Raw genomic sequence first — 23,716 nt, forward strand, 5'->3', positions numbered from 1 at the left:
GCCTTAAAACAAACATCAGCAGTGAGTTTTAAACCCCAAAAAATCAATGAATGCTCAGTTCTGTCACCTGTTGTAACTGTGCCCTGACTCCTGCCCAAGAACTGGTGCTCTGTGGTGGGGAGGACTCAGTGCAGTGGGGTTTGGGGTGGAAAACCCCCCTGTGTTTATCCCTGGCTCTTGCACAACTCTGGCTCCTGCTTATTACAAGATCCACTTGTTTACCTTGATGATGTAACTGAGACTTTAAACACAGCTCTGTGCTCCCCACCTGGCTGAGGGCACAGCGACCAACCCCGGGTTCCTGCTTCTCCTTTGGAGCAGGAACCAGGGAGATCTTGGTGATTTAAACAAAAAACAAACCCTGTCATTGCACTGGGGGACTCACCTGTGCCCAGGTGTCCCTTGAGGACAATTCCAGCCAGGAATGTGAAGATGCCCGAGCTCCAGGCACTCTCCTGGCTCACACTTGCACCTCCCAAGGGAATTGATGCTTTTCCCTGGCTGAGAGGACTCAGAATTCCAAATTGTGGGCAGACCCTGCTCCCTGCAAATGCTCCTGGTGCCTGCCCAGTTCTCCCTGCTGGAATTACCTGGGACAGAATGTTGTTTCTCCAAGGAACAGACTGTCACTTAGGTCCCCACTGACCTTTATTTTTTTTTTTTTTTTTTCATATTAACCACACATTTACATTTTTTCCCCCCGATAAAGGCATGGAATGTTCTGGCCCTGGATGGCAGTAACTGGCAGCGAATTGACCTGTTTGATTTCCAGAGGGATATTGAGGTATAATTAAGTGACATACAAACCCTTTTTTTTTTTTTTTTTTTTTTTTTTTTTTTTTTTTTTTTTTTTTTCTTGTTAAAATGTAATTACAGCCTAGAATGGATTCATGTTCCCAGAGTAACCCTTTCTACCTTCCCTGGAGACAGAAATCATTAATTTCAGTTCTTTCAGCTTCAGGGAGTCTTTTGAAGTCTTGGCAATCCATTCAGCTTTTGAAAATGGACAGAATTCTGTATCCCTAGCGAGACTTAAAACTAGTAATGGAAGGAAAGTAGTTTTTGTCTGTCCTGAAAACAGAAATTAGTAGAAAAGGTACATTTTTGGGAAAAACTCTGCTTGTATAGGGGAGAATTTAAGCTGCTACTCCTTGCACTCAGATAAGAACACGAGGGCTGAATGTCTGTTGAATCATGAAATATTTGCATCCTTAATACCAAAAATTGAAATTGAGATGAAGATGATTTGAGAAGGACAAGGTCCAAATTGTCCTCAAAAGATGCAGCCTCAGAGCTGCTCCCTCACAGCTGAACCTGTGGGATGTGGATTCTCCACTAGGGCTGGAGGCTGAAAATTCAAATTGTCTTAAGCAGGAAAAGGGATGAAGAAAAAAACCCAATCCTTAAATATCTTATCAGGGTGTTTTATCCTGTTTAAAACGTACTGGAGGAGGGAAATGGGGAACATTTCACATTGGAGGGAAATGGGGAATGTGTGGCTTTAGCTTGAGGCATCAGACAGAGGCATCACCTGGTGGGAAATCCAGCCCTGGTTTTGCAGGAAAGTGTTAAAATAGTCCCCTTGTGCAGCTGGGAGTCAGGGATGAGGAGCAGGAAGTGCCACTGTCACCTCAGCAGGGTCTGAGTGACCTGGGGGAAGGAAATTGGGGATTTTGGGGTCTTCATAATGAATCCTTCACCTCATGTTGTGCCCTAAAAATCCCTAAAAGACCCATAGAATTATTTCTTTAGGGTGGAGTTCTCAGAGTTCCTGCTGTGTGGAGTGGCAGGAGATGGGACTGGGAGGCTCAGCCTGGGAAGAGGGAGAGGCTGGGAATACAAACCAGGCTTTTCCCATTCCTCATTGGTTTTTGGGTGTTTTTTCATGTCCCTGCACATCAAAACCTGTGTCCTTGCCTAAGCCCCGGCTTCCCCTCTGAAAACAAAACACTGGAGTTTGTTGTCCCTCACCTCAGAGTTCCTGCTGGGCCTCCTGGCTCTGCTGTAACAGAGTTAAATCCATCAATCCCTGTAAATTCTTGATAGTTGCTTGAGTTGTGTTGAGCCTGGTGGTTGATTTGGGGCTTTTTTTAGATTGGAAAAAAGATTTTGGAAGAAAATCCTCATCTGACAGAGGTCCCATGTACCAGTTAGTCCTGGATGAACTGAGGGATCCTGTTCTGTGAGGAACAGGGGAAGGTTCTGAGTTTCTGGTACAAATATTCTCCAGTGGTTCTGCCCTTTGGTTCCAAAAGATAAATCCTGGCTGTAATGGGGTCTTTGGATCCAGATTTGAAATTAAAACGCCTTTTCTGGATCTTTGGAGCACAAATGGTTGAATCAAACTCGTGGGCTGGTTGTGCTCATCTCTGTTTTGAATAGAAATTGGAGTTTATCCATTGGCTGTGCTTGGAAATCTGGGGTGTAGCTGCTCTCACCTTCCTGTGAGGGTCTGTGCCTGTGTCCAGGAGCTCCAAAACGGAGGAAATTCCTCAAAATGCTTTAGCTGATCTGCTTTAGGTGATTGCTCCTTGTCTCTCCATCTTCAGAAGCTGAATAATTCTCCCTCCCCCTCCCTTCAGCCCATTCCCACCACATTTTCTATTCCCTTTAGCACCATTTTTTCCCTCAAATAACCAAAATTATCATTAAATCTGCACAATGTTCACTTGAGCTTCCTGGAGCTCTCTGGGGTTCTCAGGTGGCTCCTGCTGTCTCCCCCAGGGCCGAGTGGTGGAGAACATTTCCAAGAGATGTGGGGGATTCCTGCGGAAGCTGAGCCTGAGGGGCTGCCTGGGAGTGGGGGACAACGCCTTAAGGTACAGCTGCACCTCTGGGATGGGCTGGGAAACCAGAGTGGGGGAATTTATCCCCATTTCTGGAGGATCTGAGCCCCTCAGGATGTCAAAACCTGGAGAGCAGTGATGGAGATTATTAATTTCTCATTTAATTAATCTTTTTTATTATCGTTATTTCATTAATCATCTTTATAATTTAATTTGTCGGGTTTTTATAATTTAATTTGTGGGAGTTTTATCACTTAATTTATCATTTTTGACCTCAGCCAGCAGCCACTTCTCTCAATTCTCATGAAAATAAATGCTGAGGGTGATGGGCTCTGGGTGAATCTGATGCTCCAGGCTGGGACATCCCAGGGCAAGAGGTGGGGCAGCAGAAATCAGGGATTTTCTTGGGTTTGTTCCTGATTTTCTCCTTGATTTTCTTGATCATTTTCATCTTTATAGATTCTTTCCTTGATTCTTTTCTTCTTTCTTGATTTCCTTGGGTTTGTTTTTTTTTGTCTTGATTTTTGTCTTGATTTTCGCCTTGATTTTCGTCTTGATTCTTTTCTTCTTTACTGATTTCCTTCTTGGTTTTCTTCTTGGTTTTTTTCTTGGTTTTCTTCATTCTTTTTTTCTTGATTATTTCCTTCTTTCTTGATCTTCTGGATTGTCTTTCTTGATTTTCTTCTGGATTTTCTTTCTTGATTTTCATCTTGATTTTCATCCTGATTTTCTTATTGATTTTCTTGATTCCTTCCTCCTTTCTCGATTTTTTTATTTTCTTTATTTTCTTCTTGATTGCCTTCTTTATTTTCTTCTTCAATCTGTTTGATGCCGTTTTGTAAAACTTCAATCTGACGTGTTATAAACCACCTGGAATCCCACTGACAAATCCAATGTTTTCCCTTTCCCCAAGGACCTTTGCCCAGAACTGCAGGAACATCGAAGTGTTGAACCTCAATGGTTGCACCAAGATCACGGACGCGTGAGTAAAACTCTTCCCTGGGCGCCAAAAAAAATCCAGACTTGGGGGTGTGTGGGAGGTTTTCCATGGAATAGTTTGGGTTGGAAGGACATTAAATCCCATCCATTCCCACCCCTGCCAGGACAGGGACACCTTTCACCATCCCAGGTTGTTCCAAGCCTTGTCCAACCTGGCTTTGGACATTTCCAGGGATCCAGGGGCAGCCACAGCTGCTCTGGGCACCCTGTGCTGAGGAGGTGTCTGTCCCTGCCTGGGCCAGCCCTGACCCCTCAACAGTAAAAGGGTTTGGTAACAGGGTGAACCTCACCGACCCCTGTGAGTTCTTGTCTTGATTGAAGGAGTGAAGCAACGACAGCAGGAGAAAAGAGGAGGCTGTTCTGGGTTAACTGCTGGCTTTATTCATCATTTATTTATTGATCTGCCCCAGCAGACACCCCTCAGCAGAAGCAGTGGGGAAGAAAGGCAAGGGAAAAAAAGCAGGAAACCCCCCAATGTAACACCTTTTATTGGGGGAGGAACTCAGGGATGGGTCTAACTGGGGACAAATCAGGGCCCAAGGGGGTCTGGCTCTCCAGGTAAATGACACACATTGTACAAATCAATAACTCGGGTGGGGAGACAGCTGAAGTCTTGTCCAGTCACTTGGGGTCCTCACTGGAACTTTCCAGACTTTTGGGAGAGACCCCAAAGTGACAGACAAGGCCCAGGGGCTGGATGACTTATGATTGACACATAACTGGGGTTGGGGTAAAACCAATAAGAGTGGAACATGGGTGACATGGGGCCAACCATTACAACTTATAAAAAAGAATATAAAACAAGGAACAAATACATACATAAAACTGATAAAGCCAAAAACACACCGCTACACTGTGCCAGGTTCCCACCTCCATCCTCACCCCAACCTGCCCATCCCGTGGGATTTCTGTGGCCTGGGGTGAATCCATTGCAGGATTGTGTCTCTTCCAGCACCTGCACCAGCCTCAGCAAGTTCTGCTCCAAACTCAGGCACCTGGATTTGGCTTCCTGCACCTCCATAACCAACCTGTCCCTGAAAGCACTGAGGTAGGAGGGATTTTTTTGTGGAATTTCAGAATCATTAAGGCTGGAAAAGACCTCTAGGATCCTCCAGCCAACCCAACATTCCCTACAGAGCCTCCCTGTGGAGCTGGGCTTTGCCTTGTGGGATGGGGCAGCGTTGGAATTCTGGAAACTTAGATTTTGGGGTTTTAGTCTGTAGTAATACATGTGAGTCAAGGTGGAGGGCTTTGGGCATTGTCTGAGTCCTCCTTCTTCACATTCTCCTTCCTCCTTCTTCTTGGGTAATTGGTTGATGGAGTCCACATTGCAGAATTCTAGTTAGTTATTGGGTTTAAAATAAAAATAATTTTGGTGGCATTTCATAATTGGACAGGTTGTCCTTGAAAAGAGCTGGTAGAGATAGAGAAATTCTCCATTTTACCTCATTTCTCTAACTTGCTAATTAGAGCTCATGGCTCATGTGTCTGTAAATAGATAAGAAATAATAAACATCCAAGTCTGGACACCAAACTTATTTGAGCTGTCCCAAATCATAATAATATGTTGGAATTCTAGAAACTGAGAATTTGGGGTTTTGGTACATGTGAGTTAAGATGGAAGATTTGGGGCATTGTCTAAGTCCTTCTTCTTCACCTTCTCCTTCCTTCTTTGTGGTTTCAGGTGGTTTTCTGGAATTGGGTAGAAAAGGTCCACATTGGGTGGTCATTATTGGGTCAGAAATATAAATTATACAGGTGTCACCTTGTTATTGGGTAATTAAATTACCCAATTAAATTAAATAACATTGGAAATAGATTGAGGTGCTCTATTTTACCTTGTTTCTCTAACCTGCTAGAGCTCACAGCTCATGAGTCTGGAAATAAATAAGAAATAATAAACACCCAAGTCCAGACACCAAGTGTATTAATCCCAACCTTGGCCAGGGAAAAAAAGGAAGCAAAAACCTTCACAGAAATGGGAATATGAGAGTTTCTGGTGTTTTCTGGGATTTTTCCCGAGGGAAATGAGCCTTTCCATGTGTGTCCCCAGCGAGGGATGCCCGCTGCTGGAACAGCTCATCATCTCCTGGTGCGACCAAGTGACCAAGGACGGGATCCAGGCGCTGGTGAGGGGCTGCGGGGGGCTGCGGGCCCTGTCCCTCAAGGGCTGCACACAGGTAGGGGAATCTGGGCTTTGGGGATATGGAAAATGGGGATGGGAGTGTGGGTATGGAAAATCAGGGGTTTGGGGATCTGGAAAAGTGGGGATGGGAGTGTGGGCATGGGAAGTCAGGGGTTTGGGGCTCTGGAAAAGTGGAAATGGGAGTGTAGGTTTGAAAAATCAGGGATTTTGGGCTCTGGAGAAGTTGGAATGGCAGTTTGGGCATGTCCTGCTGCTCCTCAGGAATGTGGGCATGGAAAATCAGGGATTTGGAGCTCTGGAAAAGTGGGGATGGGAGTGTGGACATGGAAAATCTGGGGTTTGGGGCTCTGGAAAAGTGGGGATGGGCACTGCTGGTGCATCCTGCTGTTCCTTGGGAGTGTGGGCGTGGAAAATCAGGGGTTTGGAGCTCTGGAAAAGTGGGGATGGGAGTGTGGGCATGGAAATAAGGGATTTGGAGCGATGGAAAATGAGAATGGGAGTGTGGACATGGAAAATCAGGGGTTTGGGGCTCTGGAGAAGTGGGGATGGGAGTGTGGGCATGGAAATAAGGGATTTGGAGCGATGGAAAATGAGAATGGGACTGTGGACATGGAAAATCAGGGGTTTGGGGCTCTGGAAAAGTGGGAATGGGCACTGCTGGCATGTCCTGCTGTTCCTCGGGAGTGTGAGTGTGGAAAATCAGGGATTTGGAGCTCTGGAAAAGTGGGAATGGGAATGTGGGCATGGAAAATCAGGGATTTGAGGCTCTGGAAAAGTGTGAATGGTAGTGTGGGCATGAAAAATCAGGGGTTTGGGGCTCTGGAAAAGTGGGAATGGGCATGAACAACATGGTCCTGCTGTTCCTTGGGAGTGTGGGCTTGGAAGATCAGGGATTTGGGGCTCTGGAAAAGTGGGAATGGGAGTTTGGGCATGGAAAATCAGGGGTTCGGGGCTGTGGAAAAGTGGGAATGGGCACTGCTGGCATGTCCTGCTGATCCTCAGGAGTGTGGGTATGGAAAATCTGGGGTTTGGGGCTCTGGAAAAGCGGAGATGGGCACTGCTGGCATGTCCTGCTGATCCTCAGTGTGGGCAGGGAAAAACAGGGATTTGGAGCTATGGAAATGTGGGGATGGGAGTGTGGACATGGAAAATCTGGGATTTGGGGCTCTGGAAAAGTGGGAATGGCAGTGTGTGGATGGAGAATCAGGGATTTGGGGCTCTGGAAAAGTGGGGATGGGCACTGCTGGCATGTCCTGCTGTTCCTTGGGAGTGTGGGTGTGGAAAATCAGGGATTTGGGGATCTGGAAAAGTGGGAATAGTCATGAACAGCATGGTCCTTCTGCTCCTTAGTGTGGGCATGGAAAATCAGGGGTTTTGGGCTCTGGAAAAGTGGGAATGGGCACTGCTGGCATGTCCTGCTGCTCCTCAGGAGTGTGGGTATGGAAAATCTGGAATTTCGGGATCTGGAACATCTGGGAATGGGCATGGCTGGCACATCCTGCTGCTCCTCGGGAGTGTGGGCATGGAAAATCAGGAATTTGGAGCTCTGGAAATGTGTGGATGGCAGTGTGGGCATGGAAAATCAGGGGTTTGGAACTCTGGAAAAGTGGGAATGGGAGTGTAGGTTTGAAAAATCAGGGATTTGGAGCTCTGGAGAAGTGGGGATGGGAATGTGGGCATGGAAAATCTGGGGTTTGGGGCTCTGGAAAAGTGGGAATGGGCACTGCTGGCATGTCCTGCTGTTCCTTGGGAATAATGTGGGTGTGGAAAATCAGGGGTTTGGAGCTCTGGAAAGGTGGGAATGGGAGTTTGGGCGTGGAAGATCTGGGATTTTGGGCTCTGGAAAAGTGGGCATGGGAGTGTGGGCATGGAAAATCATGGATTTGGGGCTCTGGAAAAGTGGGAATGGGCACTGCTGGTACATCCTGCTTTTCCTTGGGAGTGTGGGCATGGAAAATCAGGGATTTGTTGCTCTGGAAAAGTGGGAATGGGAGTGTAGGTTTGAAAAATCAGGGATTTGGAGCTCTGGAGAAGTGGGGATGGGAATGTGGGCATGGAAAATCAGGGGTTTGGGGCTCTGGAAAAGTGGGAATGGGAGTGTGGGGATGGAGAATCAGGGACTTGGGGGCTCTGGAAAAGTGGGAATGGGCACTGCTGGCATGTCCTGTTCCTCGGGAGTGTGAGTGTGGAAAATCAGGGATTTGTTGCTCTGGAAAAGTGTGAATGGCAGTGTGGGCATGGAAAATCAGGGGTTTGTGGCTCTGGAAAAGTGGGAATGGGCATGAACAACATGGTCCTGCTGTTCCTTGGGAGTGTGGGCTTGGAAGATCAGGGATTTGGAGCTCTGGAAAAGTGGGGATGGGAGTGTGGACATGGAAAATCAGGGATCTGGGGTTATGGAAAAGTGGGAATGGCAGTGTGGGCATGGAAAATCAGGGATTTGGAGCTCTGGAAATGTGGGAATGGGAGTTTGGGCTTGGAAAATCAGGGATTTGGGGCTCTGGAAAAGTGGGGATGGGAGTGTGGACATGGAAAATCGGGGATTTAGGGCTCTGGAAAAATGGGAATGGGCACTGCTGGCATGTCCTGCTGTTCCTCAGGAGTGTGGGTATGGAAAATCAGGGATTTGGAGCTCTGGAAATGTGGGAATGGCAATGTGGACATGGAAAATCAGGGATTTGGGTTATTCCCTTCTCCAAAATCCCCCCCAGTGCTGGAGATCAGGTGGTGCTGTGGAAGCTCTTCACCAGCCCCCTGGAGTTGGACAGGGAATAAATGGGGTTTTTTTGCATTTACAATCCCCTAAAAAAATCAATCAGTGCCATTTCTATTTGCTGGGTGGAGATAAAGCAGCTCCATGTCTTTATTTGGGAAAAAAATCCCATTTTTGTGTCCGTGGGTGCTGAAAGTCCTGGGGAGCTGCAGGGGCTCTGTGGGATTGAACCCCTGGGAATTGCTGAGGTTGAATTTATTTATTTATTGTAATTTATTGTTGTGAGTGATTTTTATTGGGTTTATTATTATTTATTTTTATGTCATTTTATTATTTTTAATATATATATATATAATTAGAATTTTTTAAAACTTTTATTTATTATTATGTGTAACATGTGATATATGTCATGGTATTATTATGTCAAATATTTAATGTCACTGTATATAAATATTTAAATTTCATAATATTTTATAACACATAATATAATATTATGAAATATAATTATGTAAAATATTTAATTATTATAATGCTATTTAATTAGTATTTTTTGTATTTTGTAATAATAACCAAAATAACCATAATTATAATGATAATAGTAATAATACACAATACAGAAAACAACATGATAATGTAAAATGTTTGATTTTATAGTATTATTTAATGTTTATTTATTATATTTTATAATAATGGTAATAATTCTTATTATAACAGTAATAATAGTAACACATAATGATAATATAAAAGTGTAAAATCAAATATTTTAAATATTACTATATTATTATATATATAATACTTTAATACTATATTATTTAATAGGTGTTTATATTTTACAATAATCAAAATAAGAATTACATATAATGCATATGATAACATAATAGCATCCCATATTTTATATTGGTATTTAATTTTAACTTATATTTTATTATGATTACCATATTCATAAGAATAATAGTGAGAATTATATGATAAGACTAAAAATAACGGTAAATAACAATAAATAATAAATAAAATTATAATAATGATGATTATAATGATAATAATAATGATGATAACCATAATAATGATGATAATGCTGATGATAATAATTGTACAATCAGACTAAAAATAATGATAAATAATCATAAATTAAAATACTGATGATGGTAATGATACTAGTGATAATAATGATAATAATGATTATAATGTTAATGTTATATGTGTATATTATAAAATATAGTGGTAATAATAATAATAATAATAATAATAATAATAATAATAATATCCAGTGTCCCTGCCAGGCCAAGGGGGAGCATTTTTGGGGCCAGGCTCTTCTCCTGATGGGCTGAAAGGCAGGAACACTCCTGTGCTGCCTTTCCCTCCTCCCCAGAGAAAATCCCAATTTCCCAGCTTTAATTCCCAGTGCTCCCAGTCCCATCCCTGTGTTTTCCCTTCCAGCTGGAGGACGAGGCCCTCAAGTTCATCGGTGCCCACTGTCCTGAGCTGGTGACCCTGAACCTGCAGACCTGCCTGGTGAGTGCCACGTGGAATTCCCGCATGGAATTCCCACATGGAATGTGCTCCTGTCACCAGCAGCTCCTTGGTGGCACCTCAGGGACACTGAGCTCCACACCTCAGCTGTGTCAGGGCTGTTCCTTTTTGTCCCTCTGAGCTCTGTCTGTGGGATGAGCTGGAAGAATCCTTCCTGCCAGCGCTCTCCTCTGGTCCCCGTGCAGAGCTGAGCCCACAAAGACACTTTCCCTGCACAGAAAGGCCCTCAGCCAGCTCTGCAGTGCCAAAAATGTGTGTTTATGCCAAAAAATGGATTGGCATGAGCTCTCTGTCTGTGGCATCATAGTCTGACACAGGAACGGGGATGGACAGACCCCTGTGTCCAGGGACAGAGGTGGACAGACCCCTGTGTCCAGGGATGGGGCTGGAGGGACCCCTGTGTCCAGGGACAGAGGTGGACAGACCCCCTGTGTCCAGGGAGAGAATAGGATGACCCCCCATGCCCAGGAATGGGGCTGGATAGATCCTCCATGTCCAGGGATGGGGCAGGACAGACCTCCTGTGCCCAGGGAGAGGGATGGACAGGCCCTCTGTGTCCAGGGACAGGGATGGATGGACCCCCCCATGTCCAGGGATGGGACTGGATGGACTCCATGTGCCCATGGACAGAGATGGACAGATGCCCTGTGTCCAGGGAGGGGGCTGGAAGGATTCCATGTGTCCAGGGACAGAATAGGATGACCCCCCCATGCCCAGGAATGGGGCTGGATAGATCCTCCATGTCCAGGAACAGGACAGGACAGACCCCTTGTGTCTAGAGATGGGGCTGGACAGACCCCCTGTGCCCAGGGACAGGGATGGACAGAACCCCTGGGCCCAGGGACAGAGATGGACAAACATCCTGTGTCCAGATAGAGGGATGGACAAACCCCTTGTGTCCAGGGAGAGGGATGGACACGCTCTCTGTGTCCAGGGACAGGGATAGACAGACCTCCTGTGTCCAGAGATGAGGCTGGACAGACTCTCTGTGTCCAGGGACAGGAACGGACACACTCCTTGTGTCCAGGGACAGGGATAGACAGACTCCCTGTGTCCAAGGACAGGGATGGACAGACATCCTGTGTCCAGGGACAGGGATGGACAGACCCCCTGTGTCCAGGGACAGAGATGGACACACTCCCCGTGTCTTTCCAAGCAGGAATTGCAAAGCCCTGCAGGAATCCCAGCACTTTTCCTTACCCCTCACCTGGCCCAGCTCCAAAACAAATCCCTTCCCCGATGTTCCCAAACCCAGCGAGGTTTATCCTCCCTCTGCTGCTCCACTAAAACATCCCCATAACACTTTTTTGGGCTGGAATTTGGAACTGGGAGAGGGATTGAGGCTGTTGTGGTTTCCCCTGGCAGCAAATCACGGATGACGGGCTCATCACCATCTGCAGGGGCTGCCACAAGCTGCAGTCCCTGTGTGCTTCTGGCTGCTCCAACATCACCGACGCCATCCTCAACGCCCTGGGACAGAACTGCCCACGCCTCCGGTGAGTTTTCCCAGGATTTTCCCCTCCTGGAAAACACAGCAGAGGGTCCAGGTGGTGTCTGAGTTGTTCCATCCCCAAAGAGTTTTCCCAGTTTTTATCTCTGAGCTTTTTCTGGGTGTTTGGAGCAAGGGTAGTCGTGATTTTTGAGTTGTCTCCAAATTCTTGGGGTTTAAACTTGAGTAAAATGGTGCTCCAGGTGTATCCATGAAGAAAATTTGGGGTTGGGTTATTTCTGTCTTGGGAACTGGGAAAAAAAATCTCATTTAACCAATGTTGTTTCCTCCCACCACGAGGCTGAACAGGTTTTTCCTGGTGGTTTTGTAGCAGGTGGAATTTGGGCAAACTTCCCCTCTGCCTGCCAGGGTGGGCTCCCAGCCCCAGCTTGGTTTTCCTGTTTTGTTTTTTTTTTAAGGTTTTATTTTTATTTTTATTAGGGTGAGTTTCCTCAGGAAAATGTTGCTAAAATCCAGAAAATGTGCAGAAAAGTGGGATTTTCATTACCCCGACAGCCAAGTGGCCTCAAAGAAATGGCATCAAATCCAATTGGATCAAATCCAGGGGAAAACAGGGGCATCAAACAACATCAAACCTCCATTTCCCAAAGAAAAACAAACCCCAGCTGTTCCTGTGATGTCCCATTTAAGGAATTTGGGCACAAAGTGCACAGAAAGCAGGTTGGAAAGGGAAAATCCCAGATCAATTCCCGTGGTTCCTGTGTTTATGTTCAGCCTCAGAGGATTAAGCTCCATCCTGCAGAATACAAAAGGCACTTGAGGAACGTGGGGGATTTTTTTTTCCTATAAGGGCAAAAAAATCAGTTAAAACTGTGGAGGGAACCCCTGTGGAGCTGCAGGAGCTGCCAGGATTTTTCTCCACTCCCACAGGAACGAGCACTTCACCCTAAAAGGCTTCAAACATCTCCACTGGGGCCTTAAATTCCTCATGCTCACCTGCCTGATTTTTGGGAATTATATTTTTTTCCATGCTGGGATCTGTCTCTAGGGTGCAAACAAGAGGAATTTTTGCTTTCCACAACCTTTCTCTGAGAATTTTTGCTTTCCAGAACCTTTCCCTGAGAATTTTTGCTTTCCAGAACCTTTCACTGAGAGTTTTTGCTTTCCAGAACCTTTCCCTGAGAGGTTTTGCTTTCCAGAACCTTTCCCTGAGAGGTTTTGCTTTCCAGAATCTTTCCCTCAGTGAGATTGTGAAGGTTTTAAGGAGCACCTCAGTCCAGCACTGGCTGGATTATCCCTTTCCTGGGTGTCTCTTTTACCCTGATTCCTATTTTTTTCCATGGCCTTCTGGATTGGAAGCAACTGCTCTGTGCAAATTAATCCTCAGCAAACTTTTAGAGATTGCTGGAAGGTTTTTTTTTCTGGAAATCTTTGGAAAAGCAACTGATTTGGGGCTAAGGCAGCAGGACAGGCTGATCCTCTGGAGAGCAGCTCCGTGGAGAGGGAGCTGGGAATGCTGAGGGGTTATCCTGGAGCCAGGAGGGTGGTGGATCATCCTGGGGGCTTTGGGAATGGTGTGGGCAGGGAGAGGATCCTGCCCTGGAATGTTGTGGGCTCCACGGTCCAGCAAGGGGCAGGAGCTGCTGGGGAGGCTCCAGGAGGGGCACAAAGGTGGTTTGGGGTCTGGAACATCTTTGGGATGAGGAGGGACTGAGGGGCTGGGCCTGGTCAGGGTGGGGAGGAGGGGGCTGGGAGGGGATCCCATCAATCCATGGGAATAGCTCAAATACCCATAGAAATACCTTATATGAGAGAATCCTATCAACCCATAGAAATACCTCATCAATCCATAGAAATACCTCATCAATCCATAGGAATACCTCATCAATCCATAGGAATACCTCATCAATCCATAGAAATACCTCATCAATCCATAGGAATATCTCAGATATCCATAGGAATACCTCATCAATCCATAGGAATATCTCAGATATCCATACAAATACCTCACCTGGGAAGGGATCCCATCAATCCACAGGAATATCTCGAATACCTCATCTGAGAGGATCCCATCAATCCATAGAAACACCTCATCAGTCCATAGAAATACCTGAGATATCTGTAGGTATATCTCAGATATCCATAGGAATATCTCAAATATCCATACAAATATTGCATCTGAGAGGGGATCCCATCAATACATACAAATACCTCATCAATACATACAAGTACCTCAAATAGCTGTAGAAATATTTCAAATATCTACAGGAATATCTCAAATATGCATAAGAGTATCTCATCTGGGAAGGAATCCCATCAATCCATGGGAATCTCTCAAATATCCCTAGAAATACCTCCAATATCCATAGAAATATCTGAGATATCCATAGGAATATCTCAAATATCCATACAAATAGCTTGTGAGAAGGTATCCCATCAATCCATAGAAATGTCTCAAATATCTATCCAAATTCCTCAAATATCCATCCAAATTTCTCAGATATCCACGCCAATATCCCATCAATCCACCCAATTATCTTAATTATCCATAGCAATATCTCATTTGAGAGGGGATCCTAGCAATCCCTACAAATATCCCCCAATCCCTACAAATATCCCCCCAAATCTATACAAATACCCCCCAATCCATACAAATACCCCTAATCCATACAAATATCCCCCCCAAATCCACACAAATATCCCTAATCCATACAAATATCTCCCAATCTGTAAAAATACCCCAAATCCATACAAATATCTTCCAATCCATACAAATATCCCCCCAGTCCATACAAATACCCCTAATCCATACAAATATCCCCCCAATCCATACAAACACCCCCCAATCCATACAATTACCCCCCAATCCATAGAAATACCTCCTAATGCATAGAAATATGCCCCAATCCATACAAATACCCCTAAGCCATACAAATTACCCCCAATCCGTATAAATACCCCCAATCCATACAAATACCTCCCAGTCCATACAAATATCCCACAATCCATCCAAATACCCCTAATCCATACAAATATCTCCCCAATCCATACAAACATCCCGCAATCCATACAAATACCCTCCAAATCCACACAAATACCCCCTCAATCCATACAAATACCCCTAATCCATACAAATATCCCTCTAAATCCATACAAATACCCCAATCCATACAAATATCCCTCTAAATCCATACAAATACCCCCCCAATCCATACAAATACCCCCCAATCCATACAAACATCCCCCCAAATCCACACAAATACCCCCCAATTCATACAAATATCCCTCCAAACCCATACAAATATCTCCCAGTCCATACAAATACCCCCCAAATCCCTACAAATATCCCCCCAATTCATCCAAATATCTCTCAAATGCATAAAAATACCCCCCAGTCCATACAAACACCTCCAAGGTCTGTCAGAGGATGGTACCAGACCCTTTCCAGAGGTTCCCAGTGCCAGGATGAGAAGCAGAACCTCACCCAGGACAACCCCCACCCCAAATCCCAGAGGAGGAATTCCTTCCCATGGGGGTGTCAGATCCCGGAGCAGCTCCACGAGGCCATGGAGTGTCCCTGTCTGGAGCCACCCCCGTGTCCCCTGCCCTGGGTGACACTCCTGGGCAGGGGGATGGACTGCAGGGGTCATTCCCAGCCTCCTCCCGGGGTTCTGGGGCTCCAGCACGGCTCTTTCCTTGTGTCCTGCAGAATATTGGAGGTGGCGAGGTGTTCCCAGCTGACCGACGTGGGCTTCACCACCCTGGCCAGGGTAAGAGCCCTGCCCCTCCTTCCCCTTCCTTCTCATGGGAATAAAAACCCAAAAAATCAATAAATTGGGGTAAAATAATTAAGGTGGAAGGTTAAAGTTCAAAAATTGGGTTTTATGGGATTTTTGGTGTCGCACACCTGGGAGGGTTTGCATCCAAACCACAGGAAATGTTGAATATTTTAGTTATAAACTTTGCTGTTTGCCTAAATTTAACTCCCTTTACTCTCCATGATTAAAAAAAAACCTTGAAATGAGTGAAATTTCCTTTATTATCCTTTAGAAACTTTGTGAGCTTTCCTTCCAGTTGTGATATTTCATGAGGAAACCCTTTACTTTTTAAAGCAAACTGTCTTTGTGGTGGTTAATTTATATTTGTGTTTATGTTTGTGTGTTGTGGTTGTGTTTGTATTTGTGTTTATGTTTATATGTTTATAATTCTATTTATTATTTATTTCTATTTATTATTTATTTCTATTTATTATTTATTTCTATTTATACTATGTATATATTTAATATACTATATATTTATATAGTATATTATTAGTATATTTAATATACTACATATTTAATATACTATTTATTTTTATATTTACTGTATAATGCATTTATATTTATTATATGATATTTATTATATCTATTATACCTATTTATTATATTTATTATTTTATTATATTATATTTATTATATTTGTATTTATCAGTTTTTATATAATATAGATTATATATTTATATATAGATATATTTTATTTCTATTTCTATTTCTAGTTGTTTATGTGTATGTTTATATTTATGTTTATATATTTAAATTTCTATTTATTATGTTTCTATATTTATATTTATATTTAAGATACTATTTATATTTACTGTATAATATATTTATATTATATTTATAATATTTATTATATTTATTATATTTATTATATTTAATTTTTTAATTTTTATATTACTTATATTTATCTTTGCTGTCTGGACTTTACACTCACTGCGAGTGTTTGGAATTCTCTTTATTCCTAGAATTGCCATGAGCTTGAAAAAATGGATCTGGAGGAATGTGTCCAGGTAGGAAATGCTGCTCAGGCTGTTTCTCTTGCAGCAATGTGGAAAATTGGTGAAAAATCAGGAGATTTTTCTCCAAATCAGAACTTAATGTGGAATCCTGAGTGGGAAGAGTGGCTGGATTTGGAGAGGAAAATGTTTGGAATGAGGTTTTCTCCTTGGTTTGGATTCCATGGGAACAGTGCTGTAAATAAAAAATATTTAATAGTGAGAGTTACTGGACTTGTGAGAAAAAAAAATCCCAGATTTTTGAGGGAAAATCCCAGAGAAAAATCTTACCTTGCTAAAAATAATGGGGAGTTTCCCCTGATTTGGAAAACAATGAGGAAAATTGTGAACCAGCGATGATTTCAGGGGATTGAAATCAAACCGGGCTGAGACATTTACAGGGAAAAGGGTGGAATTGACTCAAAATTCCATGAAAAAACCTCCAAGCCCGAGGTTAGATTGGAAATTGAGCCTGAGACAAAGGCATTGTGATTCCTGGGAACAGCTGGACCCTGGTGTTCTGCACTGGGCAGAAATTTGGGGGATAAAAAGGGAATTAATTAACACCAGCCCAGGCAGGGATTGGGATTTAACCCTAAAAAGGAAGAAACAAATCTGAGCCAGGGCACAAATCCATCCCAGGCAGCTCACCTGGGGATTGGGATTAGGAACCTTTGTGTGGGATTCCTTCTTCCTGAGGAAAACCAGGAATTGGGAAATCCAGAGTGTTGGGAGGGAATCTGAGCCCTCCTTGTCCTCCCAGAGGCACATTTGGGACACATTTAAGAGCTGATTTCAGCTCCTTAAGGAAGTTAAAAACAATCCAGTGATGCCTCTGCATCCCAGTTCTCCCAGGGCAGGAGGTGATGGAATGGGGAGGTGGATTCCTGAGGGGCTGTGGGGGAATCTCATGGATCAGGGAAAATCCTGCAGTTTTGCTTTGGTAGGAAGAAAAAAAAAAACCCAAATCTTTGTGCTCAGCACCAACATGAAAAGGCTTTTCCTTTTTTTTTTTTTTTTTCCAGATAACAGACAGCACATTAATCCAGCTTTCCATACACTGTCCACGGCTGCAGGTCCTGGTGAGTGTTCCAAGGGACACGTCCAGCATCTCCTTCCTCCAAACAAAGGGATTTTAAACACTCCCTGACCTCACAGTTGGAAGAATTCCTGCTGGAAACCCTGAGGAACCTCTTGTCCCTCCCCTGCTGTTGGCAGGAATCCCACACCAGGATTTCCCCCACAGGAAAAGGGTTGTGGGGATTCTCCTGGGAGCACAATTCCAGGTGGGATCTGCCTGCAGAGGAGCCGTGGGAGGGGAAGGTGCAGTGGTGGAATTCTCAGTGACTCTGGGAATCCACGTTCCTTTGGGGCTGAATCTCTGGGGATTTGGCCTCTGCCAGCCCTGGGTTTGTGCCATGAGGGATCCTCCAGGGCAGTCATCCCTCAGGAAAGCCATTCCCAGCTCCTGCCCCATGCTCTGCTTCCTCCTCGAGGACTTTCCTGCTGAATCCCCCCAAAAATCCACACTGAGGGGGCCCATTGTGTTCCTGCTGCTTCTTGGACCCGAGACTGGGGCCCTTCCCGTGGTGGGTGAGGCCACAGGTGTCCCAAAGGTGGGTTTTTGGGTAGCTCAGGTGTGCTGGGATTTCTGTGCCACCCCGGGGGTCTCGTCCCTCCAGAGCTGCCCTTCCCTGGGAGTGTGGAAGGGACCCTAAAGATCATCCTGTCCCCATGGGCAGGGACACCTCCCACTGTCCCAGGCTGCTCCAGGCCCCTCCAACTTGGCCTTGGACACTCCCAGGGATCCAGGGGCAGCCACAGCTTCTCTGGGAACCTGTTCCAGGACCTCCCCACCCTCCCAGGGAGGAATTCCCCCTCCAGCTGGAAGTTTTCCCCATGGAAGCACATCATTCCTCAGAAACTCTAGCACAAACAGCAAGCAACAAACCAGCCCAGCCCCACCAACCATGAACCGCCCCTCACTCCCTCAACGAGCTGGTTTTTTGGGGCTGTCAGGAGCTGGGTTTAAAACCCCAAACCCTGTTTTTGGGGACACAGAGTTTATCCCACTGCGAGCTGATCACGGACGACGGGATCCGTCACCTGGGGAACGGCGCCTGCGCCCACGACCGCCTGGAGGTCATCGAGCTGGACAACTGCCCCCTGATCACTGATGCCTCCCTGGAGCACCTCAAGAGCTGCCACAGCCTGGAGAGGATAGAACTGTACGACTGCCAGCAGATCACCAGGGCCGGCATCAAGAGACTCAGGGTGAGCGGGGCTGGGATCAGGAGGGAGGGTTTGGGTTGGGGAGGAGGGAGGGCTCAGCTGGCAGAGTCCTCGTCAGTTGGTGTTTGGGCTCAAAAGGGTTGTGAGAACCTTCAGCAGTGGGTTTGGAGTCATGGAAAGATGAGGTGGTTTGAGTTGGACACTTTGCACTATCCTGGGTTGCTTCAGCCTGGCCTTGGAGACTTAGAGAGATCCATTTCCTGATGGAAATCTAAAATGGTTTGGGTTGGATAATTTCCACTGTCCTTGGTTATTCCAGCCTGACCTTGGACACTTCCAGGGATCCAGGGATCTATTTTCCAATGGAAAGCTGAGATGGTTTGGATTAGATAATTTCCACTATCTTGGGTTGATCCAGCCTGGCCTTGGAGACTTCCAGGGATCCAGAGATTCATTTTCCAGTGGAAACCTGAAATGGTTTCGGTTGGATGCCTTTCACTGTCCTGGGTTATTCCAGCCTGGCCTTGGACACTTCCAGGGATCCAGGGGCAGCCACATCTGCTCTTGCAGGCATTTATACAATATTAAATGTAGGACACTATATGATTGAAATTATTAGCTATTTACTGTGTAAAATAACTGATTTAAAAAAAAAAGAAAAATGAGAGAAAATAATGGCAAGTGGAGCTTTAAAGAATCAGCTCTGGTATCTCTTTGCTACAGACAAAGCAGACTTTTGCATCCTGTGCCAGGGCCTCACCCCCTTCACAGGCAGGAATTTCTTCCAGTGTCCCCTCCCCAGTCCATTTCTCCAGGTGTAAAAGAAGACTTATACAATAACATTTTCTCTGCAAAGAGAACATGGAGCTGTAAAGTTACACCATAAAATTACGGGATATTTGGGTTGGGAAAGCCTAATCCATTCCCACTACCCCAGATTGCTCCGAGCCTGACCTTGGACTTTTCCAATGACAGGGATCTACCAGTCCCCCAAATTAACGGGACGGGAGGAGCCTCATTCCCCATTCCCTGTACCCAGACCAGGTTGACCCCACCCCGTTCCCTATTTTCCTGTCCCGGGGAGCTCCAGGCTTGTCCCCAACTCCTCCCCTGCCTTTTTCCATTGCAGACCCACCTGCCCAACATCAAAGTCCACGCCTACTTCGCCCCGGTGACCCCCCCGCCGTCGGTGGGCGGCAGCCGACAGCGCTTCTGCAGATGCTGCATCATCCTATGACACTGGAACCTCCTCCCGGCACACCTGCCATCCCGGGGGACACCAGAACCTTGGAGGAAAAGCGATCCCAGTGTCATTTTGCCAGGGCCAGTGAGCAGGGCTGGGGTGCCCTGTAGCCACCCACACACCCCCTGTGATCCCACCTGTCCCGGCGGGATGAGGGACTGGGGATGGAGCTGGAGCTGGAGCTGGGCCGGCTCTTCCCTGGCTGGATTGGCCTGATCCTGAACCATTCCTGCTGGGAATTCCTGGGAATACCCCCGGGGAGGGCTCCCAGCCTGGAGGGGGCTGATGCTGCTGGTGAGGTTGGAAAAGGAGCCGAGGTCCTTGGACGTGGGGAGAGGGGAGAGGAGAGGAACACGCTTTGATCCTTGTGCAGGAGGAGGAATCCCAACAAACCTGAAATCCTCGACAAGTTCTGTGTCCCTGTGTCAGGGAGGGAGTGGAACAGCAGCTGTTGAGGCAGGATTTCCCTGGGATCCAGGATTTCCCTGGGATTTCCCTGTGTTTCCCTGCTCCCACCCTGAGCATGCTCACATAAAGGCTCATCTTTCCTGAGCTTCCAGCTCAGAGGCTTCCCAGAGTCTTCCCAGATTGTTCTGGTAGAGCTTGGAATTTCTAAAGCCACATATTTTACCTTCCCCAAATCCTGATTTTTTTTTCCTTTTTTTTTTCTTTTATTTTTTTTTTCCAAATTTCTTATTCAGTCATTTATTGAGATTTCCCAGCCCCAAAGTGACAAATCCATAAGGAATTTTTTTTTCCCCAGGAGAAGCCTGAGCCTGTGATGGGCTGTCAGGAAGATTTTACAGGAGCATGGGGAGCTGCACCCCAGGCTGGGCTCTCCTGGCCTGTGTGACCAGGGATTGGGTGTCCAAATTCATCCCAAATCCAGGTTTTATCCCAAGGGCAATTGGGATATAATTCTCCACACAGGGAGTAATATATAGACAAATATATAATTCTCAGCACAGGGAGGAAATTCTAGTCCATGCTCCAGCCACTGTGAGTTCCCTCCTCCTGTCCTTTCCCCAAGGAAAAAGCCAAGTAGAGTTGTTTTTTTTTTCGCTTGTTGCCCTGATGAAGAATTAAGGATTCCCTGACGGAGCAGGGCTGGGATCCACCTCACTCCTGTGAGTGCTGGGGCTCTTCCCCACCTCCCCACCCTCCACAGGTAAGTGTGGTGCCCTGGGAGGAGCCCCAGCTGGGGTTTGGATGTGCCAGGCCCAGCTCTGGGGGAGGAGGAGGGGGTGGGAGGGTCAGTGGCTGCTTTTTTGGGGCATTTCAGGCAAAATGGACACAGGTGCTGCAGGGGGAGCCCGGACTGACCCAATGCCAGGCCCAGAGTGGAACTGCTGGGCAGATCCCAAGGGTGTAACGGGGCAGGGTTGGGCAGGCTGGGGCAGCTCTGGGGGATCCACAGACACTCCCCCAGGAGCTGGGCTTCCCCTGGGGGCTGAGGACCCTCCTGGTGGGGAGGGGGAGAGCAGCTGCAGCACCAGGAGTGGCTGCTTTAGGGGGGCTGGGTGGGGAGGGGTGGTTTTCCCACCAGGAATTCCAAGGACAAGGTGCCGTTCCCAGCAGGAGGGTCCCCCCGGAGCTGCCCCCCTTCATCTCCCCCAGCCCCCAGTCTGTGCTCAGGCTCTGCTGGGAGCCCACTCCAGGCTGCTGTGGTTAAAAGGATACTGTCAATGCCCTCCTGTAGACGGCTTTTAATCCCTTATATTTATTCAAATCCTCTTTAGCGCTGTGGATTCTCCCCCTCTCCTCGGGCGCCTTCATTTCCAGAACTTTCTCCAGGTTTTCAGGGTGGCAGAAGATGCTGGTGACAGACTGGACGGGGCCAGGGGTCACCCGGCAATCACAGGATTTGCACAACTCTGGGAGAATAAAAACAAAACAAAACACTTTTTGTTTAGTTCCTACTGTGGCAGGGGAGAGCGAAGAGCGGGATTTCGGAGCCAGGGCTGACTGATCCCTTTGTGACAGAGCAGAGTTTTCCAGGGAGAACTCGGGAACACAGAACCCAAAGCGATTTATTTTCTGTTTGCAGAGCAGGGTGACAGCATTAAGGTAGCTCAAAACTTCTTGACAGTGTCCTTTTAAGTCAATTATCCGTCTTCAAATGGACTCTTCCTGATGTTTATATTTATAAATACCAATAAACACCATTTTCCAAGCCGTGTCTCGCTGGGGGAGTCACTTGGTGGGGGAAAATCCACCTCCTGCATGGGGCAGCTCCCTGGGGGGGTTCAAGGAGCTCTCCAGGGAAACAGCCTGGGACCTTCTGGGGTGGAACATCCTCCAGCAAGGCTGAGCACAGCCAGTGCAGCCAAAAAAAGAGGATTTTCTGGGCTTTGCAGACACTGCAGCACCTTTTATCCCCATTCTGTGACAGGGTGAGGATGGGGCAGGTGGGAAGTGCTGTCACAGGGGTTGTTTCAAACCATCAAATTCCTCTTTTCTGCCCATCTCTGTAATTCCCTTTGTATTTCTGTTTTGTTTTCTCTCTGTTGTTCATGGCTGGCTGCTGCTGTCCTGGGTTTTGGGGTAATTTGGGTTTTTTTGGCAGGATAGGGGTGGATTTGGGTCAGTGTGACAAGGTTTATTGGCTACAGTGTCCTCAAAAATGTCCTAAAACATTTTGGCTTTTTCTGCTGGAGGGTTTTGTGCTTGAGAGGCCTGAGGAGTGTTTTTTGGGGGATTATTCCCTTTTCCTTTCTTTTCTGGCCTCCAGGTGGAGGTTTCTCCTCTCCCTCTGTGCCAAAGCCTGGCAGAGGCTCCTGTGCTGCAGCCTGGGGGATGTGGGGCCAAAATGATGGAGAAAATCAAAAAGATTTTTCACTTTTCCTCCTCAATTCCCTGCTCAGCCTGTGCCTTCCCGGCCCTTTGTCCTCCAAGGCTCATCCTGGGAGTGTCACCAGCGGTGTCCCATCACCTCCTGTCCCTGTCACCGCCCTGGGGCTCTGCCTGGCCTCACATGGAAATTTGGAATTTATTTTTGAAGGGATGAGGGAATCCCTCCCCTCCCTGTGCCGGCAGTGCCACACCCGGGGGGGCTCTTTGTGCTCCATCCTCTGTCCCCAAAGGTGCAGCTGGGCCCACCCGGGGGTCCCCAGGGGCTGTGAGCCCCCTCCCCAATCCAACCCCCCATTGCCATTCCCATCCCTGCAGGGGCCGGGGGGCCCTGGGGGGGTTTGTCACATTTTAACTCGGGGCTCCCAGGGGCTGGAAGTGAATGTGTGAATATATAAATGTGTGAATATATAAATAACACACGGGGTGAAGGTGACCCGGTCTCTGTGGGTCACCTCTGCGAGGTGGGGACAGAGGGGAAAAGGCTGGTGGGACCAAGTTCTGGATCCCCATGGAGTGTTTTTGGGAGGGTCGGGGATGTTCCCTGGTCCAGTGATGAATCCAGGGCCCGTGTCCTCCCCTGGTCCCCGTGTCTGTGATGGCCAGTCCTGGGCCGTCCCTGCGCCCTCCCGGCTCCCCCCGTCCTGCCCTTCCCCTCCTGCCCCCGCTTTGTTTATCCCAAACCGTCCTTTGCCCCGGGACTTCCCTCCAAGGACGTTCCCGGTCCCGCTCCGCCGCCTCTGCCCGAGCGGGGCTCAGGTGTTAAAAATAATCCATCCCCGCCTGGAATGAGGCGGCACCGGGCTGGGGACATCTGTCCCGGTGTCCCCTGGCCGGGTGTCCCCTGCCCTGTCCCCGCACCCCAAATCCATTCCGGGCACCCCAAAGCCGCTCGGGGCCGCTCCCCCGTCCTTTAATGCGCTCGGGGACAGGGAAAAGGCGGGGACAGGAGGG

The 23,716-nt window shown here is 46.9% G+C and overlaps 1 protein-coding gene and 1 long non-coding RNA gene across 2 annotated transcripts in view; one reads left to right on the forward strand and one right to left on the reverse strand.

Annotated features, from left to right (window-relative positions):
* FBXL20 (F-box and leucine rich repeat protein 20) overlaps nucleotides 1–20,058 on the forward strand; it is a 42,135-nt gene extending 22,077 nt beyond the window's left edge. Inside the window, exons 4-15 of the mRNA XM_083877473.1 lie at nucleotides 710–784; nucleotides 2,725–2,819; nucleotides 3,700–3,768; nucleotides 4,738–4,833; nucleotides 5,839–5,965; nucleotides 10,082–10,156; nucleotides 11,540–11,670; nucleotides 15,334–15,394; nucleotides 16,408–16,452; nucleotides 17,463–17,519; nucleotides 18,499–18,711; nucleotides 19,799–20,058. Coding sequence (XP_083733599.1) covers nucleotides 710–784; nucleotides 2,725–2,819; nucleotides 3,700–3,768; nucleotides 4,738–4,833; nucleotides 5,839–5,965; nucleotides 10,082–10,156; nucleotides 11,540–11,670; nucleotides 15,334–15,394; nucleotides 16,408–16,452; nucleotides 17,463–17,519; nucleotides 18,499–18,711; nucleotides 19,799–19,906 — 1,152 coding nt within the window. The 3' untranslated portion in view covers nucleotides 19,907–20,058. The remainder of the gene's footprint in view (nucleotides 1–709; nucleotides 785–2,724; nucleotides 2,820–3,699; nucleotides 3,769–4,737; nucleotides 4,834–5,838; nucleotides 5,966–10,081; nucleotides 10,157–11,539; nucleotides 11,671–15,333; nucleotides 15,395–16,407; nucleotides 16,453–17,462; nucleotides 17,520–18,498; nucleotides 18,712–19,798) is intronic.
* Nucleotides 18,789–20,146, reverse strand: LOC310918573. Its single transcript, XR_014591685.1, has 3 exons — nucleotides 20,050–20,146; nucleotides 19,805–19,955; nucleotides 18,789–19,517 (listed from the first exon to the last, which is right to left on the reverse strand). It is a non-coding gene; the product is annotated as an uncharacterized lncRNA (long non-coding RNA).
* Between the last annotated feature and the right edge of the window lie 3,570 nt (nucleotides 20,147–23,716).

Source organism: Zosterops lateralis, assembly GCF_965231275.1.
Source record: "Zosterops lateralis genome assembly, chromosome: 24".
NCBI classification, from domain to species: domain Eukaryota; kingdom Metazoa; phylum Chordata; class Aves; order Passeriformes; family Zosteropidae; genus Zosterops; species Zosterops lateralis.